Source organism: Misgurnus anguillicaudatus, chromosome 4, assembly GCF_027580225.2.
Source record: "Misgurnus anguillicaudatus chromosome 4, ASM2758022v2, whole genome shotgun sequence".
Taxonomy (NCBI): Eukaryota; Metazoa; Chordata; class Actinopteri; order Cypriniformes; family Cobitidae; genus Misgurnus; species Misgurnus anguillicaudatus.
In genome coordinates, this window is record NC_073340.2 from 1,950,521 (window position 1) to 1,972,233 (window position 21,713).

The 21,713-nt window shown below is 43.0% G+C and overlaps 1 protein-coding gene across 2 annotated transcripts in view; it reads right to left on the minus strand.

Moving 5' to 3' along the window:
- The window catches only part of LOC129421552 (transient receptor potential cation channel subfamily M member 4), a 188,401-nt gene that overhangs the window by 57,960 nt on the left and 108,728 nt on the right, over window positions 1-21,713 (minus strand). For both annotated transcript variants that reach the window (XR_012369175.1, XM_073866543.1), the window contains exons 9-14: window positions 6,242-6,344; window positions 5,987-6,108; window positions 4,381-4,617; window positions 3,876-3,977; window positions 2,278-2,406; window positions 2,057-2,186 (exon numbers count right to left, since the gene is read on the minus strand). Coding sequence is in view for 1 of the 2 variants with exons in the window: in XM_073866543.1 (XP_073722644.1) it covers window positions 2,057-2,186; window positions 2,278-2,406; window positions 3,876-3,977; window positions 4,381-4,617; window positions 5,987-6,108; window positions 6,242-6,344 (823 nt within the window). In the remaining variant the exon portion in view is untranslated. The remainder of the gene's footprint in view (window positions 1-2,056; window positions 2,187-2,277; window positions 2,407-3,875; window positions 3,978-4,380; window positions 4,618-5,986; window positions 6,109-6,241; window positions 6,345-21,713) is intronic.

Here is a 21,713-nt window from a genome sequence, read left to right on the forward strand (position 1 = left end):
GTCCCCTTAGTATCTTTCAATGGCAGGGGACTATTTTCGGGCAGTGAGTAATATCATTGCGCCTCCTGCAGCCATGTTACAGCAGCAAAATCCTTGATTATTACGCCCGTTTGAGAGTATAGTTCTAAGCCATATCTGCCTAGAAAATCGCAACTTTTAATTTTCAGTCGGTCTTAGTACACGAACTACAAAAGTGTCAATTTTTAAATAGGAAAAATATCTAAACTCTTTGCAATGCTAATGGTCTAATCAGATTCAATGGATTGTGCTAAGCTAAAAGTGCTCTGGCCAGACCCGGAGATCAGCTGAATGGATTCCAGATATTTGTTAATTGTTTTTTTCTTATTCTTTTTAGTTCTCATTTTTTTATCTATTTACTTCATTGTTTGTAATACCTTTTGTAATGTGTTTATCATGCCTATTTTATGTATCTTGATTTTGCTTGTGTAAAGCGCTTTGAGAAATGACTTTTTAAAGCGCTATTCAAAATGAAGTTATTATTATATATAAGTATAATAAGTAGATTTTTATGGAAGTGGAAGTTTAGCCACAAAAGCTTGCATGGACTTGACTAAAGCAAAATTTGTTAATTTACAATGAAATTACCAAAGTGACATTTGTGAGAATAAGGCATTTCAATTACTGACTAGTAAACTTTTCATTCCCATTAAAGTAAAATTACTGAACCTAAACATAAGAGCCTGATACAAACATGTTGTTAAAATCATTCTGATTGATAAATCCTATCATAGCGTTTACATGAACACTTAATAATGTGATCGGTAATGTGATTGATGTGCGTGTTTATATGGCACAAGCTTCAAATCAGATTTGATCATTTGGCATGCACACATTGACCAAATATAGTTTCACGCTGTTTCAAGATCCCCAATCCTCCTATAATCTCTGTGCGTCTATATTTAGGTCATAATTAATAAACGATGAGCACACAGAGCTTTGTACCACACTGATTATCAAGCAGCAGCAAAAAACCCATTCAGTTGTGGCCAAAAAGCATGTTCAACTTCACGCGGTGCTGTAGAGACCGTCCGCGAGAGCTTCACGCGTTTGTGGATCAGAGTATAAATCATGGACTGATCGGACAACCCTGTTTCGTATCACTTTACATAGGATTGGAAGGAGATTAGGAAAATGTAAGAATGACAAGATATTCACTTCATGTGACTTCCTTCAACAACACATGCTTGCGTTCTTTGTGTCATATGTCATTACGCCAATTCTATGTCATTGCACATGTGCATATGCTGCACACTCCAGTCCAGCAGGTTGGCGAAATGCACCTTTAAGTGGGTTTGCAAACCACCATTAAAATGAAAAAGAAGATTGCACATGCACAGAGCGCCCCAGTTTTTAGTTATTAATCCGATCAAGTAGATTTGAGATTAGATATGTCAAGTAGAGTTTTTCTCGGTTTGGCTCTTTTTATTTTGACTGAGGTGTTAACATGAAGCATTTTCATTCGCAATTTTCATTTCATTGTAAATGCAGCTACTGTCATTTCAATAAAAATGTGTATTTCTGTAAGGTTTTGTTCTGTGTTTTCTTGTATTCTGTGTATTTTTGTTATTTGTACTTGTATTTTGATTCTCTGCTCTGTTTGGACTTTTATTTTGAAACTCATCATGCCATGTTTCAGTTCACACTTCCTGTCTGTTTTGTATATAATTCACTTCCTGTACACCTGTTAGCGGCTGATTATTACATCGCCACATTCTGAGTATCTGCCTGTTTTTTGTATCTGTTAAACTGTTTATCTGTTACCTGTATCTGTTCCTGTTCCTGTTTTTGACCTGTGCCTGTTATCTGGATTTTGCCTGTACTGCCGCCTGCCCTGACACATTGCCTGTATTTGGATTCTGATTTTGGATTAACCCTTTGGATTTGTTTGCTGGCCCTTTATGGGATTTTACAATAAAACACCTTTTGCACATGGATTCACATTTTCGCTTTCTTTAAAGCAACCCGTTTACAATTTAATGGGTAAATTATTACTTTAACAACTGTTTTGATTCAGGCATCTCTAAAATCGTCTTACCATGAGCCATATACTCAAACTTCAGAGCCAAATCCCTTATGGAAAGCTTTGCTTCTGTCTCATTCTCTAATTTAGACAGCTCTCTCAAGAGTTTGCAACCTCCCAAAGCCGTCAAAACAGACTCTCCACACTTTGAAGAGATTCAGAAGGCACAGTTATGATACTGACAAGACAAATATAATCAGCTTCTTTATTGACAAAACTTCAGCAGCTCAACTTACCATCTCCCAGAAAAAGATGGCCATTTCACTGCGGTTCTGCAGCACAGCCCAGATAAATAGACTCAACCAGGTGTGACTACACCTTTCTACCCGATATTCGCAAGGCCCCTGCAGGACCTCGCATGCTTTCTGAGGAGTAGTATTCCAAGACAAGGGGGTACAAAATCAAGTAAGCTTTAATCACTTCCATTAATTGAATTGGATTTTCAAGAACTGAGCAAATACTGTAAAAACCCATGTAAGAATACCTACAGTCAGGGCCGGCCCTGGGCATAGGCGGAATAGGCAAATGCTAAGGGCGCCGCCGACCCCTTGGGGCGTCCGTGCGCCCAAATTATTATTTTTTTAATATATGTATATAAACATTTAACTATAAATATTTAATTTTGCACAAGAAAACAGCAGTTATTAATGAATTATTAGTAGCATATAATCTCGGAAGATCGTGCTTGTTAAATAGCTCTGTGGCTATACTGCACTGAAGCGGCAGTTCAAAACACAAACCCAGAATTCAGCGAACGTCAAGAACAAGATCAGAACGGAAACAACAATCAGACAGAGACGCGGAATTCACCTAATATTACACAGACCATGTCCAAATTCCAATGCCTCTACACAGAAACACCAACTTGTTCACTTTGCCCGGTATTAACAAGCTGCGCACCGGAGCGCCGGCCGCGGTGCCGAAGACGCGCTCGGACGGAGTACTAGTGGCAGCACAGATATTTACGTGCAACCAATTGGAAACTATTATTCGTTATAATATAATTATTATTCGTTATTTTACTTTATTACCTCCACTTAAGAAGAGTTTTGCACTTTTTATTTCAATATTTTTCTTTATATAAATACTATTTTGTACTTAAATCTATAATTTCATTATTTTACTAACCAAACTCATCTGCGCTTTCCGATAGGTTGCACGAAAGGGGAAAAGTATAGCTTTCTTCCCCTTGAGAAGAGTTGTGCACTTTTAAACTTAAAAAAAATATCTCTTTACAAAAAAACTTTTTTCTTCTATTTAAAAGCTATAATTTGGTTATTTTACTAACCCAACTAACTAATGACTCCTCCGCTTTCCAATAGATTGCACGTAAATATCCGTGCATAATGCCATCACGCGTCTTCAGCACCGCGGGGAGCAGCCAGCACTCCAATGCGCAGCCCACCAACACCAGACAAAGTTGGCACCTCTGTGCAGAAACACCGAAATCCAAACATGGTCCGTGCAACGTAATTTAAATCCCGCGTCCCGGTCTGATTGACGTCTCCGCTCTCCTGCCCTTGACGTTCGCTGAATCCCGGGTCCATATTTCAAACTGCCGCCTCAGTAACAATGTCAAGATCAAATGCCTGAGTGACAGGGTATTGTGTGTATGTGCGCGCGTGCGTGCGTGTGTGTTTGCGTGTGTTTCCAAAATATTTTCAAAATTAAGAAAAACTAGACAAAGCTGTGCATTTTTTTTCTGTGTAAGTTTATGAACAAAATGATTGGAACACAATTGTGATTCTAAAGGGCACCAGGTGAAATCTTGCCTAGGGCAGCAAATTGGCCAGGGCCGGCCCTGCCTACAGTATAAACAAAATAAGTGAGGTACCTTAAAAGCTTTTCTTTTGGAGTACCGTGTGTCCAGTTTGAGTACAGAAGTATAGAAAGGCAGGCATACCTCCCCTAACAGATTCTCCAGCAGGTGAGACACCTGGGGAGAGGATACAGAGAAATCAGATTTGTGTTTTTATAATTTTATATTTATATTCTTAATTGTATTTATTTTTTCAAAACAAAATGAATAAATCTATACAAATATTTGAAAACTATTTTTAAACAATAAAATTATTAAAACCATATTAACATCACTGTCCCATGGTATTATCAGAGTACTAACAAAAGTACAAAATAAGTACTGAACAAGAACAAATGGTAATCAATCATTTTTGATTGTACAGTGTTTACTACTTTTTCTGTTCTGGTCCTGCAAATAGCATTGCCATCAGAAGATGACGTAGTCAGATAAGAGTGCGAACATTTGCAGGAGAACATTTTTAAGGTTTGAGAAAGCAAAAAATACTTGCAAAGCCTACACTTTAATTTTAAATTTGCACCTCGTAAAGGCTGATTTTTATTGGCTGTTTGGTGTTAGCCTCATTCTGACGGACCCCTAGGAGATGTTGAAGTAGTGAGTTGGCCAAGCAGTTTTCAGGGATGGAGTTGTAAAGGTCCTCCAATCGGCCGTAACTCATGTAATCCAAAATGTTCAGACCATTATCAATGAAGAGGCGTAAAAACTGTGGTTTATTGTTCTGTAAAGCATCAGTTATGGAATCTTCCAGGTCTTGATACTGTGTATGCAAGGTTAAAAGTACCAGGTTATCATAAAATTTTAACACAAGTCACCATTGTTTTACACTTTATAATTACTTTCTTTAATAAATTAATCCCAAACAAAAAACAATGCTCATGAACTTACACTTACAAATAAAGGTGCTTCACAATGCCATAAAAGAACCTTATGTGTCTAAATGATTCTTTAAAGCACCTTTAACATCTCAAGCACCTTTCTGTTAAAAAAATAGATTTTTCAGATTATAAAAATCTATAAAGAAATGATTCTTTGAAGAACCTTTGACAAAATGGTTCTTTGAGGAACCAAAAAATGTTCTTAACTGGCATGTGAAGCACCTTTTAAGCACCTTGTTTTTTAAGAGTATAGAAATCAATTTTTTTCAGCTTTTGACATAGTTTAATAAAAAGCGCAGTTGCAAAAGAAAATCAACGCCTACTTCTACATCTCTGCCTCTTTAGCCCTGCCCACTGATCTAAAATAGTCATGTGAATGTTAAGTATGTGAAGTTCATCCAGAGCAGTGGGCAGCTATCACTGGAAAACGTGCCTTGCTCAGGGGCACCTCTTTTTCTTAACCTTCCGGTCATGAGACCTTCGGGTTACAAGCCCGAATCTCTAACCATAAGCCCATGACTTCCCCTGAAACCAAGGGGTCATTAGTGACATGAAACACACAGAAAGGATTACTCAAGCAACAAAACAGTAAAGACTCTATTGAGGATTGCAAGACGTTGTGCAGCCCTCCCTTTGATTTAAATATTTGGAAAGCATTTACTTTATAGTAAGTTTCTATGGAGGACCAAATTATTTGAAAGTAAATAATTAAATCAATAATTATTCCAGTAAATCAATAATTAAGTGCACCATTTTTTTTCAATAATGTATTAATAAAAATGAATTACTCAATAATTAAAAGTTGATCCATTTATTTGTAATATTTTAATGTAATATTCCATGAATATGCTAAATATAATTAATGGTTAATTCATTTATTTAATAAATAAAATATTTCAAAATAAACTGGAAAAACTTCACAGTAAGGTTGTAAGTAACCATATGTTAGTTAACATTCATAAACGCATTAACTAACATGAACAAACAATAAACAATATAGTTTTCAGCATTTAATAATTCTCATAAATGTTAGTTAATGTCAATACATTAACATTAATGTTATTTATGTTAGTTCATGGTGCATTAACTAATGTTAACAGTTTAAACGTTTAAATGCTAAAATTAACAAAAAGCTAAGATTAATAAATGCTGTAGGAGTATTATTCATTGATAGTTCATGTTAATGCATTACCTAATTTTTAAGAAAATTCAACGTTATTGTAAAGTGTTACCGGTAACCCAATCCTCTACCTTCCACTGAATGTTTCCATTGAAGAGTTCACTCTTGGCAATATCCACTCTGTTCCAGGTTACAGCCAATCTCAACTCATCAGCATATGGATTAGTAGCCCCAGAGACACGATGCTTACTCGCTGGCATATACACAAAGTGCAAAATGTATCAGAAGACTTAAAATACACAAACACCAAAGTCTGCTGTAGATAACACTTGTTATTCAGAGGGGTTAGTAGTTATAATATTATTACTGTGAATTAATGACTTTACCTTGAACAAGAGTTTTAAGTAACACAGTGTCAAAATCATCCACTCCTTCCTGCTCTGCATGATATATGAAGATGAGGTCTTTGTTCTGGTAAATGCTTAAAAGCTATTAAGAACAAAAAAACAAAAACTGTCAGCATGAATTTTATAAAAATTAAGATTTGTTGGAAAAATTAAGTTTAGATTTTTTTAACACTCTACTTGTTTTTTTTTTTTTTTTTAATTATGCATTCTTGATTGTGGTACCAGATAGCAGCAGAAAGAAACAGCACAGGTCAAGGTTTTCATAAAATAATGGATTCGTTTTTTTCCCTAAATGTATATGTGTTTAAAATATGGCAGTTTGTCAAAGTATGGATTTATTTTATTTGGTGTCCTTTTGTAATAAAAACTGAGAAAGCTATAGTGGGTTAAAACAAAACAAGCCTTAGTAAATAATGACTAAACTTTTGTGTGAACTATTTCTTTAAACATGATACCCCAGTAGTAAAAGCAAACAGTAACTTTATGTGAACCATTTCTAATATATCATGTCTAATACATCACCCAAGTAATCACCATTTTCAAAAATATTATGCTGATGACTTTACCATTTAAAGTCCCATATTGTCAAATCTGAAATTTCATGGCTTTTTCTTTGATAACGGCGGTCTAGAGGCTATGTAAGTACCATATACGTTTCAAAACAGTAATTTTACAGTGAAATGCATACAGCCTGCTTTAAGCAGCTGTGATTTTTTACGAGACTTCCGTAAAATGTGATGTCAGAAACACACTGCCTTCAGGCACCACCCCGAGCACTGTCACCATCCACTACCCTTTCCCTTTCAGTCGGTCACTACGCCGCCCCGCCAGGTGCGTATATAAGGCGCACGTGCAAATAGGGAAATCAGCTTTTTATCGCTTCGAAAGCCGGCAGTATCTGCTACTGAGAAGCTACTTCACTCTGTTGGGATCGATTGCGGAAGTTGGTTGGACTGGCAGTACCACAGCGGACGCTTCGCAGTATTCCACAGGCTCTGCATCTTTTTTGTTTTGAGTTTAGTGTGTGCGTTGCCTTCCCTGTGCGCATCATCAACTGAGCATCTGAGTGAATTTCCCTAAAAGAGTGATACGAGAGAGCTTTGTGCCTTGTTAAAGGCAGCCACTCTCTCGTATATCCGGAGATTAGCGTCCTTTTCAGGATGGCTTTTCGTCCGTGCGATCTTGGATGCGGGAAGTATATGGGTCCGAAGGACGGTCACGAGCGTTGTCTTTCGTGCTTGGGCATCGAGCACGCTGAGGCAGCGTTCGCTGGGGGTAAGTGTTCTCACTGCGAGAACATGTCCCTTGTGGATTTGCGGAGACGGTTGTCTTTCCTCCGGGAAAAACGCAACCCACGTCCGACGAGCTCTGATCGCCGCCACGGTGCGGCTGTGAAGCTCTCGAAGGATGATCTCCGCATCACTGTGCTGAACCGGGCAGGGGATTCGTCCTCTGCCTCTCAGCCTCCTCATCCACAGCCGGTTGATGCGCCGATGGAAACTTCAGAGTCGTGTTCTACGATGTCTGTTGGATCTGTCGTGCCTCCCTCCGGGTCCACGGAGACCGCAGCATCCGAGGGTGGGCCCTCTACCTCTGAGGATCTGGATGTCCTCCCCCTTCCGGACGGGTCGTGACGCCGGATTTCGATCCAGAGATGGTGGCCGTGCTCTCTCGAGCGGCGGAGACCGTCGGGTTGGAGTGGGTTCACCCCCCACAGCCCGAACCGTCCCGCCTGGATGATTGGTTCTTTGGAGCTGCCCGGGTTTCACAACCCTCTCCGCCGGTACCTTTCTTCCCCGAGGTGCACGAGGAGCTGACCAGGACCTGGAGGTCGCCGTATTCTACTCGTTTACGGCCGTTTCAGCCCTCCCCCCTCACCTCCCTCACCGATGGAGCCGCTAAGGGCTATACGGGGATCCCCCCCGTGGAGCGTGCGGTTGTGATGCAATTGTGTCCGGCCACCGCTTCCACTTGGAAGGATCGCCCAGCCCTCCCCTCCCGTGCTTGCAGACAGTCTTCCGGTTTAACGGGGGCTGCCTATCATGCATGTGGAGAGGCGGCTTCAGCCCTGCACGCTATGGCGTTGCTGCAGGTCCACCAGGCCAAGGCCTTGAGAGATCTGCACGAGGGAGGACACGACTCGCCTGTGCTTTCGGAGCTCCGGGCCGCTACGGATCTGGCCCTCCGTGCTACGAAGGTCACGGCACAGGCGATCGGTCGTGCGATGTCCACGATGGTGGTCCAAGAACGCCATCTGTGGCTCTGTCTGGCCGACATGACGGATGCAGAAAAGAACAAGTTCTTGGATGCGCCCGTATCCCAGGCAGGCCTGTTCGGCGAGTCGGTGGAGTCGTTTGCCCAGCAGTTCTCCGCCGCCCAGAAGCAGACGGAAGCGATCGCTCAGATCATGCCCCGGCGCAAGCGACCTGCATCTCGCCCCCCAGCGCCGGCGGCCCCGTCTGCTCCTCGCCGAGGGCGCCCTCCGGCGGCTGCCTCCGCCCCCCCCGCTAGAACGTCTTCTAGACCACGGAGAGGGAACAGCCGTCGGCAGCCCGCCCCGCCCGCACCACCCGCTTCCCGTGGCAAACGGAAATCGAAGCGGCCCTGAGACGGGCGACCTGGAGTTGGATGGGATCACTCTACGGGAGACGGTGATGGCACCGCTCCTTCCACCGGTAGAGGGCCGGGTGGAAAATCTTTTGTTTCGTTTTGTTTCTGTTCCGCCGGCTTCTCAGCCGGCACCCACAAAACCACAAAGAGAGTGCATTCCTATTCCTTCTCCAGGTCTCCAGAGGATCGAGAGAGATGTGAGCGGGCAGTCAGATGCTCTTCCTCCCTCTCCTCTGTCGCCAGTGGGTGTTCTGAGGAGTTCGAGCTCTCCCCTTCGGAGACCGGACCACCAGCAACCCCTTCGGAGTCTGCGTCCTCAGCTGAGGAGACCGGACGACCGTTTACCTCAGCGGGCTCAGGTCAGTGTCACACACACACATACTGTAGATGCTTATGCTGTCACGGCAGACGCACCGGCAGTCCCGCCTGTCCCGCCTCGCTGCCCCGCCGCGGGTACACCGGTAGTGCCGTTAATTCCTCTCGTACGGTCCCTGAGGGCTTGGCTTCAGCTTCCCAGTCCGTCTCGTTGGGTTTTACGCACGATCCGCCTCGGTTACGAAATTCAATTCAATCGGCACACTCCCAAATTTGCGGGCATACGTTTCACCACGGTGAAAGCGTCCGTTGCACATGTACTGCGTGCAGAGGTCGAAGTCCTGCTGGCGAAGGACGCGATCGAGCCGATCCCTCTTACCGAGATGAGATCGGGTTTTTACAGCCCGTATTTCATAGTACCCAAGAAAGGCGGCGGGTTACGACCGATTTTGGATTTGCGTGTCCTGAACAAATCTCTTCAGAAGAGGTCTTTCAGGATGATTACACCGAAACAAATTTTCAGTGCAATACGCCCCCAAGATTGGTTTGCAGCGATAGACCTGAAAGACGCGTACTTTCATGTGTCCATTCTCCCTCGTCACCGACCGTTTCTCCGGTTTGCGTTCGAGGGGCGGGCATACCAATACAAAGTACTACCGTTCGGGCTGTCTCTCTCTCCCCGTGTGTTCACGAAAGTAGTAGAGGCGGCGTTAAAGCCCCTCAGAGTGAGCGGTGTTCGCATTCTGGCTTACCTCGACGATTGGCTTATAATAGCGCATTCTCGGCGGACGCTGTGCGAACACAGAGATCTAACACTTCAACATCTCGCCCGTTTGGGTCTTCGGGTCAACTGGGAAAAGAGCAAACTCTGCCCCACGCAGAGGATCTCTTTTCTCGGTATGGAACTGGACTCGATCGATTTATCGGCGCGTTTAACAGAAGAGCGCGTCCAATCAATTCTGACTTGCCTCGGTTCATTCCGAGGGAAGAATGCGGTCCCTCTGAAACAATTTCAGAGACTCCTGGGGCGTATGGCAGCAGCAGCGGCCGTGACACCGCTCGGGCTGCTCCATATGAGACCGCTTCAGCGTTGGCTTCACGATCGAGTCCCGAGGAGAGCGTGGCGCGCTGGCATTCATCGTGTAACCATTACACCTGCGTGTCGCCTAACATTCCCCCCGTGGTCAGACCCCGCGTTTCTCAGGGCCGGCGTGTCCATGAGACAGGTCTCCCGGCATGCTGTTGTGCACACAGATGCCTCCGACACGGGCTGGGGAGCCACGTACGACGAGCTCACGGCTTCGGGGGTGTGGACAGCACCCCAGTTGCATTGGCATATCAATTGCCGCGAGTTATGGGCAGTATATCTGGGACTCGTACGCTTCGCTCAGGAGCTGCGAGGGAAGGATGTACTAGTACGCTCAGACAACACTGCGACCGTAGCGTATATCAACCGTCAAGGCGGTTTGCGCTCTCGTCACCTGTCGCATCTCGCTCGTCATCTCCTCCTTTGGAGTCAGAAGCATCTGAGGTCCCTTCGTGCCATTTACATACCGGGCTCGCTCAATACAGCGGCAGACGCGCTTTCCCAAGCAGCGCGCCCCGGCGAATGGCGACTCCACCCCCAGACGGTCCAGCTGATTTGGAGGAAATTCGGTCGAGCGCAGATAGACCTATTTGCGTCACCGGACAATACCCATTGTCGCCTGTTTTATTCACTAACCGAGGGCAGCCTCGGCGTGGATGCGTTGGCACACAGCTGGCCGCGGGGCATGCGCAAATATGCGTTCCCCCCAGTGAGTTTAATAGCACAGATACTGTGCAAAGTCAGGCAGGACGAGGAGAGCCTTTTAATGATCGCCCCATATTGGACGACCAGGAATTGGTTTCCGGAATTAATGCTCCTCGCGACAGCCCCTCCCTGGCGGATTCCCCTGAGGAAGGACCTTCTTTCTCAGGGAGGGGGCACATTATGGCACCCGCGCCCCGACCTGTGGAATCTCCACGTTTGGTCGTTGAGCGCGCGCAAGGTTTAAGTGATTTGCCCCAGGCGGTATCTAACACTATTGACGCGGCACGAGCTCCGTCTACGAGACGGGCTTACGCGTTAAAATGGAACCTTTTCGTCACCTGGTGCTCTTCGCAACGCGAGGACCCCAGAGAATGCCCTATTAACATTGTGCTTTTATATCTTCAACAAAGGTTAGATGGTAGGCTGTCACCATCCACTATTAAAGTTGATATCGCCGCTATATCTGCGCATCACTCACTTATTAACGGCAGATCAGTGGGCCAGCATGATTTGGTTATTAGATTCCTGAGAGGCGCTCGCAGGCTAAACCCCTCGCGCCCTCCTTCTATTCCTCCCTGGGACCTGTCCATGGTGCTGAAAGCGCTACAGAGTCCTCCGTTCGAGCCTTTGCAGTCTGCGAGTCTGAAGCTTCTATCCATGAAGGCTTTGACCATACTAGCATTGGCCTCGGTGAAGAGAATAGGGGATTTACATGCATTCTCTGTTGACGATTCGTGCCTTCAGTTTGGTCCTTCTGTCTCGAGCGTGACCTTGAGACCCAGACCAGGCTACGTGCCCAAAGTTCCCACTACTCCCTTTAGAGATCAAGTGGTGAGCTTGCAAGCATTGCCTTTGGAGCAGGCAAACCCAACCGAGGCTTTGTTGTGCCCCGTACGCGCACTGCGATTCTACGTGGACCGCACGCAAAGCTTCAGGACCTCAGACCAGCTCTTTGTTTGTTATGGTGGCCAGCAGAAAGGGAAAGCTGTCACTAAGCAGAGGATGTCTCATTGGATAGTTGATACTATCGCCCTAGCTTACAATTTGCAGGGCATTCCTTGCCCCTTTAATTTGAGAGCGCACTCCACTCGGAGTGTTGCCTCATCTTGGGCATTAGCTCGTGGTTCCTCGCTAACAGACATTTGTAGAGCTGCTGGTTGGGCGACACCTAATACGTTCATTAGATTCTACAATGTTCGTATCGAGCCTGTGTCCTCTCGTGTTCTGTCCTCACCAGGGAGGACACGGAGAGCAGACTCGCAAGTCAGCTTGCAGCCTCCGACTGAGGCTCCAAATTGAGTTTCAGTATGGAAGGCTAACAGAGCAAAAATGCGTAATGGTTTGATTTGCTCTCTCCACTGCCTTGACAGCCTTTGTTGCGGAGCATTGGCTGTCAGCCTTTCACTAGTTGTATTCTTACGAACCTATGTGTTTGGCCAGGGCCCCACATTGTGTCCCAACGGGTTCCTTTGTGAGTATTATTCCGTGGGGTTAATCCTACCAGCCCACGTTTCCCTTAGCAGAGCACTGCTTTGCTTACACAGCCACGGCTGTCATTTATACCTCAACTACGGTTGACTTTCGCCCACCATTAGCCCTTAACGGGGCGGTGGCTTCCGCAGCGTTCCTATACCGCTCAGATAGGGCGCTTCCCAGTCGCTGGCACTACTGTGGGGTTAAAGGAACATCTAGTGCCCGGCCTTCTGCCTTAAAACCTAATTCTCCTATCCTTAAGTGGAACCGGAGGGCTTTATGCAGACACTGGAAGAGGTCAGCCCCTAGTGGCGTTTTAGTAGGGTTTCCCAATTCGTCGGTCACGACGTGACGCCGTAGTGACCGACTGAAAGGGAACGTCTCGGTTACGGATGTAACCCTCGTTCCCTGAAGGAGGGAACGGAGACGTCACGTCCCGTCGCCACAGGTGCTGCCACCTGCTGTTTAGGCCGGTCACCTTCCGGCTTTCTCAGCGAACAGAAGCTGATTTCCCTATTTGCACGTGCGCCTTATATACGCACCTGGCGGGGCGGCGCCAGCATTATGCAAATATCTCAATGCCAAGTTCATTGGCGTTTTAGTAGTATTCGAAGCAGATTGGTCTCTCTAAGCGAGCTCCCAATTCGTCGGTCACGACGTGACGTCTCCGTTCCCTCCTTCAGGGAACGAGGGTTACATCCGTAACCGAGACGTTTTGCCAAACAAACCCTTGAGGAATATCGCACCATGTCGGGAAAATGCTGTCAAATCGATGGATGTCAGGAAACTAAATTATTGCACAGGCTTCTGAAAAAACATTAATATATATGAGAACAATGGTTAATGTTAATTTATTCGGAAATTCAACAACAATTAGATCGACCTAACCGTCTGTTCTAAACATCTTCAACGTCATCAATTTGGCCCAGTTCAATGCCGGTTTCTCGAGGAATCTACTTAAAGATGTTGCAGTCTCTACTTTGTTGCGTGTGACAATTGCATGCGATTTATCATGCAGCCTTAATTTTAAGTTATATTATGGAGCCAGAGAAAACTGAAATTATATATTGTACACAGTTATGCAACGTTAACGTAAGGCTAACGTGTTGCTGACTTGATGCTTACGTGTTGTGTTTTTTTGTTACGTTACAGTCTTTGGTAGCCAAGACATTGTTTGTTTTCCTAAGTTACAGACACCAGCCCTAACCTTTATTCTTGAATATTACTTATTACAGGCCAAAACGACCTGTTCTTCACAGAGCTCCTAAAAGAGGAGCTGTAAATAAGAGATTGTTTTTGGTACTTAAACTGCAAATATTCTTTTTTATTCTTAAGGTCATCATAACCTAAAATAGAACTCAAGAAAGCTCTGAAATATGGGACCTTTAAACATGTTGATAATTATATATACTGTATGTTTTAATAAATATATACGAAGTAATCAACTGATGAAAAAATTATTTATTTTGAAGGAAACGTATGCTTTTGTATTTGTCTTTTCATTTAAAGGGGAGGTTTAATGCTATTTCATGCATTCTGACTTATTAACACAGTTTAAGAGTTGTAGTCATCATGCTAAACATAAGCAAAGTGTTAAAAAAGCAGTTGAGCTTGTAACAGAGTATTTCTGAGCCAAACTCACGCCTCCTTTTTCCTAGAAGTTTCGGAAAGTTTTTTCGAATGGGGTTATCCGTTACGACTGATTGACCCCATATTCCTTTTATGGGCCTTTACCCCAAGAAAAGCACGCGTGCCCTGCACGTCAAGTGCATTAGCATTGCTCCGTCGAGTAGAAGTCACCGGTAGGCTATCACTGCACAGCACCGGTAGGCTATCACTGCACAGCACACGACAACTTTGGAGGAAGGAAGGAGATTTGCATTTTTATTAAAGATTATGAGGCCACATAAGCTCCGTCGAGTTCATCATCTAAATCCTATTTTCTTACTTTCTTATTTCTATTTATATAATATAACTTATTAGTTTATCTTAGGAATACTTTACCGTGAAGATTATTGAGCAGTACTACCACGTGAAACGATTTATCACTAATAAACACCCAGTTTTAGCATATAGCCCGCTAGCATCAACAAACGGTGCCGGCTGAAGTTAGCATTTGCCGATCTAATGGCGAATTCATCTGATATATGCTTTTCAGACCTGTCCTCACCTGATCGGGAAGCTGTGAAGGAGTTGATACCCGGTTTTCGCAGATCCAACGCGAGGTACAGCGCCCACTTCACCCTGGCTCCAGACGTCCACAAGCGACCGAGGCATGCAACAAGCGAGCACCCTACGCGATGCAGCTTCACGGACCGCGTTCGGGTGAATGGAGACGCTATCGCCCAGCATGTAAGCGATCGGGAAGCTGTGGAGGAGCCGCTGCCCGGCCTTCGCAGATTCAGCGTACCTCACATCACCCTGGCCCCAGACGTTCGCAGGCGACCGAGGCGTGCAACAAGCGAGCACCCCACGCGATGCAGCTTCACAGACCGCGTTCGGGTAAACGAAGACGCCATCACCCAGCATGAAAGCGGTAAGACTCCGCTTGTTATTGTAACATGTACTACTTGCCACATGTATAGTTTAGCTTCTGCCGTTAGCATAGAGGGGTTTACATGCACTAAGTGTATTGACATAGTAAGGTTGACTGAGAAGGTTGTTGAACTAGAATCGCACATCCGAACGCTAGTTGAGGATAGCAAGACGCTAATGTTAATGTTACAAATACTGTATCGAGCATGCATAGTGTTAAAGGCGGAGTCCATGATGTTTGAAAGCCAATGTTGATATTTGAAATCACCTAAACAAACACGCCCCTACCCCAATAGAATCTGGGCCTTCTGTTGATAGACCCGCCCCACACATACGCAACCCGGCATTTGATTTGATTTGATTGGCTATAAGTGTGTTTTGGTAGTCGGCCCGTCTCCTTTTCCAAAGCGTTTTTCAAACATCGTGGACTCCGCCTTTAAGCGAAAGACTAATGGCTCGGTTCCGACATCAGATGCTAATGTTAATATTACAAATACTGTATCGAGCGTGCATAGTGTTTATCAAAATACACATGGCTCGGATCCGACATCAGAGTCAAGTCGGTGGACTAACTGGGTGACTGTCAGGCGGCATAGTCATATACGGCGTCCATCTAAGACCCATACGGTAATTTCTAACAGATTCGATCCCCTAAGCAGTACACCAGCTGAAACGCCTGTTAAAAGTGCCCTGGTCATTGGAGATTCTATACTCAGGAACATTAACATTGAGGCACCAAACACCATAGTCGACTGTATACCGGGAGCCAGAACGTCTGACATTAGATCCAAACTTAAAGTGCTGGCTAATGCCAAGCGGAAGTTTTCTAAGATTGTTATCACGCTGGCACGAATGACACCAGGCTCCGCCAGTCGGAAATCACCAAAGATACTATTAAGGAGATGTGCGAAATTGCAAAAACAATGTCAGAAAATGTAATATGCTCTGGTCCCCTCCCCGCCTACCGGGGAGATGAAACACACAGTAGATTAGTGTCTCTTCATGGCTGGATGTCAAAGTGGTGCCCTCAGCATAACGTAGGGTTTATAGACAATTGAAAGCATTTCTGGGGGAGACCATTCCTCCTAACCCGAGATGGCCTTCACCCGTCATCGGAAGGAAGTGCTATACTCACTAGAAATCTGATCAATAGTCTTAATTCTGATAGTCTGACTATCCAGGGCCCAGGTCAGGAAACAGACGGATCGGCTTAACCGTCCATCTGTTAGCTGCCGTGATATGTCAAGATCACTTATATCCCAGCACTTTGAGTCGATCTTACCAGAATAATTTCAACTGTATCTGTTCCCCGAACAAACAAATACATAGCACCGCTTGCCACATCTGGTACAAATCTGATTAACATAAAATTAGAAAACAATACATTAACAGATGAACCTCGAATGTTAAAATTCGGCCTTCTTAACATTAGATTGCTTACCAATAAAGAACCTATTGTCAATTAAATAATTACTGACCAAAACTTAGATGCACTCTGTTTAACAGAAACCTGTCTTAAAGCAGACGACTACATTCGTTTAAACCAGGGGTCCCCAACTGGCGGACTCCGGTCCGAATCCGGACCGCGAGATGCGTCCATCCGAACCGCAAAGACTTTTAACACAATAAAATACATAAATAGCAAACGCTATTTAACGTTATTATAAAATCCAATTTATATCAGGCAAATATATGGTCAGCCCAGTAGCGCTATATGGGTCCTACATCGACACAGGAGTGCAGCGCCAGCGCGAACAGTTACAGACAGGTGTGCAGGGAAGAAAGCAGAGAGCCGCATCTGCTCGCGAGTCTGTTGCTGTTGTCAAAAGTGGGGACATTAAACACCATTACAAAACTAAACAGACACTTTGAAGAAACCTACCCTCAGGTCCGAGGTAAGGGTGCAAAAAAATAAATGAACTAAAAGCAAAGTATGAGCAACCCACACGGGTCCTCTCCCACTCACTCACTGCAACAACGAGCTAGTACGAGTCATCAATGAGTGTTCACTGAAAATACAGTGGATTTCAGGAAAGCATAACAATTCAATTCAATTGAATTTTATTTTATTTTATTTATATAGCGCTTTTCACAAGTGTTAATTGTTGCAAAGCAGCTTTACATGAGAAGATGTAGAGGAGAACACAGAAAATCAATAGATAATATAAGCAGTAGAACATAGCGGCTAAGGTTAAACCGTACAAACAACGTATTAATAATGTTACATATACAGTAAAGTGCTAAGCTAAGCCAAAGTTGGCTGACTCTCCCTGGGACTAAAAACCCCCTAGGAAAAAAAAACGGTGGGAAAACTCCTAGAAGGACAAAAACCATTGGGAGAGATTAATATATGTATATATATATATATATATATTTATATATATATATATATATATATATATATATATATATATATATATATATATATATATATATATAGATACGGTAGGAATAGGAAGCAGGTAAGCGGATTAAACTGGTTCAGCCGGTGGTCGTTGGTCGCGCATCGGCTAGGCATCACGTTGAAGGACAGCGGTGCGATGACCTTCACAGCAACAGGAACTGGGTCTGTTTGTCTCATTGTCCTCGGGGTCGAGGACGAGACAGGGAGACAAAAACAGAGTTCTATTAGCGTAGGGGCCGTTCGCATGTAATGCAAGTGTCATACATCATAGTTGTTTAAGTCAGCTCGGTTCCAGACAGGCTAACTTTTGTGGCAATAGTGTATTACCCATATGAGGTGTGTGAGTGCTTTGTTCTAGACAAAATAACTGCTGCTGGAAAAGTACATTTACTGGACATATTTTATGTGAATGCTTTGTTAAAGAAGAATGTCTTAAGTTTAGATTTAAATTGATCGACTGTGTCTGATACTCAAACATTGTTTGGTAAATCATTCGAGAGCTTTGGGGCAAAGTAGGAAAAGGATCCACCACCTTTAGACACTTTTGATATTCTAGGGATATTTAAAAGACCAGAATTTTGTGACCGCAGTTTACGTGGTGGATTGTATTCTGATAGTAGTTCTTTAATATACGAGGGCGCTAGGCTATTTAAGGCTTTGTTGGTGGTTAGTAATATTTTAAATTGTATGCGATATTTAACTGGTAGTCAATGTAAAGATGCCAGAATTGGACTAATGTGGTCATACTTTTTAGATCGAGTAAGCACTCTTGCGGCGGCGTTTTGAACCAGCTGTAGCTTGTTTACCTGATTTGCATGGCATCCCCCGAGTAATGAGTTACAATAGTCTATTCTAGAGGTCATAAAAGCATGTATAAGCTTTTCTGCGTCTGATGCAGACAGCATATGGCGTATTTTTTAGATATTTCTAAGATGGAAGAATGCTGTGCGGCAGACGTTGGAGATATGACTATCGAAAGTTAGATTGCTGTCGAACATTACGCCTAAATTCTTAACCGTGGAAGATGGCACCACCGTGCAGCCATCTATGGACAACTTGTAATCTGACATATTATGTTTGTAGCGATTTGGTTCAATAATAAGTATCTCAGTCTTATTGGAGTTTAGCATAAGAAAGTTATGTGCCATCCAGTCCCTAATATCATTAATGCAGTCTATTAGCTTAGCAAACTGGTGGGTTTCGCTAGGATGTGACGAGATGTAAAGCTGGATATCATCCGCATAGCAGTGAAAACTTATGTTATGTTTCCTGATAATGTCTCCTAGAGGTAACATATATAACGAGAATAGGATAGGGCCTAAAACTGATCCCTGTGGTACGCCGAATTTAACCGGGGAGTGATATGACTCTTCCTCATTTACATAAACAAAGTCATAGCGATTGGTTAGATACGATCTAAACCAGGCTAACGCCTGACCACTGATGCCAACATAGTTTTCTAGTCTACTGAGTAAGATTATGTGATCTATTGTGTCAAAGGCTGCACTAAGGTCTAGTAATATAAGGATTGAGATTTCACCACGATCGGATATTAAAAGGAGGTAATTTGTAACTCTAAGCAGCGCTGTCTTTGTGCTATGGTGGGGCCTGAATCCTGATTGGAACTTTTCATATGTATTATTATTCGCTATGAATGTGCGTAGCTGACTTGCCACTACTTTTTCTAATATTTTAGAAGTTATTAAGATCTCCCTGGTCAAGGTTTGGTTTTTTAATGAGCGGTCTAATAACTGCTAGTTTGAAAGCTGTTGGAACGTATCCTAATTCTAGTGAAGAGTTAAAGATATTTAGTACCGTGTCTGACACAACATGAAATACCTCTTTTAGTAATTTTATGGGAATAGGGTCTAGTATACATGACGATGATTTGGATGACATTACTAATTTAGAGAGCTCTTCTATTGTAGTAGGTTTAAATGACTCAAGATGTTCGTTTGGTAATCTAGTGGTAAATGTACTTTTGAGTATAGTGGTGGCCACTTGCGTAGTTTCAATGTTTTTCCTAATAAACATAATTTTGTTAGTAAAGAAGTTCATGAAGTCATTACTATTGTGTTGGAGTTTACTATTGGTTTCTGTTTGTTCTTTGTTTCTAGTCAGTTTCGCAACTGTGCTAAATAGGAAACGAGGGTTGTTATGATTTTCTTTAATAAGCGTACTGAGATAGGTAGATCTGGCGGTTTTAATAGCCTGTCTGTAGTGTTGAACACTCTCTTTCCATGCTGAACGCCATACCTCTAACTTTGTGCTTCGGTAGTTTCTTTCCATTTTTCTGGCTACTTTTTTAAGGGCTGCAGTATGATGATCATACCATGGAGCTGGCGTTTTTTCTTTGATTCTCTTTTTTCGAATGGGAGCAACGGCATCCAATGTGCTAGTGCAAACATTGTTCAGGTTTTCTATTATAATATCCAGATCTTCACGGTTATCTGCTACATGTTTCATTTGAGACAGGTCTGGAAGAGTGCTAATAAAGCTATCTTTAGTGGTGGAAATAATTGTTCTGGCTAATCTGTAGCATGTTGTAGACTGAGCGGTCCTATCTAGAAGTATTGTGCATGACACAAGGCAATGGTCTGAAATGGCATCGCTCTGGGGTGATATTTCGATGTCATTAATATTGAGTCCGAGTGACAGAATTAAGTCTAATGTGTGCTTACGAGTATGCGTTGGCCCTGACACGTTTTGTTTAATACAGTACAGAGAGAATTAAGAACATCCATAAACGCACGTCCTAATGCATCTTTTGGGTTATCCACATGAATATTAAAATCACCAACGATAAGAGCTTTATCTGCAGTGACTGTGAGTTCAGATAGGAAGTCTGCTATTTCTTTAAGAAAATCTGTGTGGTGGCCTGGAGGCCTATATATGGTAGCTAAAATGAACGAAAGCTGTTTTTTGTTACAATCAGTTATTTCCATATTTAACAGTATTATTTCAAACAAATTAAATTTTAGTTCGGATTTATGGTTTACTTTGAATATTTTGTTGTATATTGTAGCTACACCACCCCCTCTCCCTTTCAGACGAGGAACGTGTTTATAGTAATAGTCTTGTGGGGTGGATTCATTTAAACTGATGTAATCGTCTGCTTTAAACCAGGTCTCTGTTAGACAGAGTGCATCTAAGTTTTGGTCAGTAATTATTTCATTGATAATAGGTTCTTTATTGGTAAGCGATCTAATGTTAAGAAGGCCGAATTTTAACATTTGAGTTTCATCTGTTAATGTATTGTGTTCTAATTTTATGTTAATAAGATTTGTGCGAGACGAGGTAAACGGTGCTCTGTATTTATTTGTTCGAGGAACAGACACAGTAGAGATGTGTTGGTACTCTGGTAAAAAAGGCTTAAATGGCCTAGCACCCCCATATCCCAGAGAACTACCATCAGAACACAATCCACCACAAGCACCACGGTCGCAAAATTCTGGTCACCTGATTATCCCTAGAATATCAAAAGTGTCCAAAGGTGGAAGATCCTTTTCCTACTTAGCCCCTAAGCTCTGGAATGATTTACCAACCGATGTCCGAGAATCAGAGACAGTCGATAACTTTAAATCTAGACTTAAAACTTTTCTCTTCAAAAAGCATTCACATAATTTGTCTAGTAAAGGTACTAAACTCGCAATAGTTATTTTTACGGAACAAAGCACTCACGGTCATAACACAGACCAACCTAATTAATAAATAAATAAAAATCTTATTAGCATGAACACTTCAAAATGAATTACGGTAAATAGTTTGCCACCGTTTGCCACTGAACCTGCATTAACAACGACAGTGGGGCCTCGGGCCTTAGTCAAACGGGTTGGCACATATGGTCCGGTTGTGATTTTGGCGCTTTCTTGTGTCTTTTGAATAGTATGCCATCCAGACCCGTTTGCCACTGAACCTGCATTAACCCTCTGGGGTCCGACCATTTTAGGACACTGTTGTGACATGCTCTTACATTTGGTCTTTTTTCAGTTGCTTTAAAACATAATAATGGCAAGTGTTTCATAACACTTCGTTCAGCTCAAACTGGGCTACAATATTTTATGAGCTACATGTATGTACATGTTTGTATTTTTGAGAGAATAATGTTTATGCATGGTTTTTAAAAAAGCTAAATTTTTAAGTCACTGATATAAGTCCATAAAACCCATACTAAACATGTTTCAACGAGACTTTTCTAAACAGAATCTAGTAGTCTAGAGTTTTTTCATTAAAAAAACAGTAGATAACTTTAAATCTAGACTTAAAACTTTTCTCTTTAACAAGGCTTTCAAATAGTTGTTTTAACAATGGTACTTATCTCC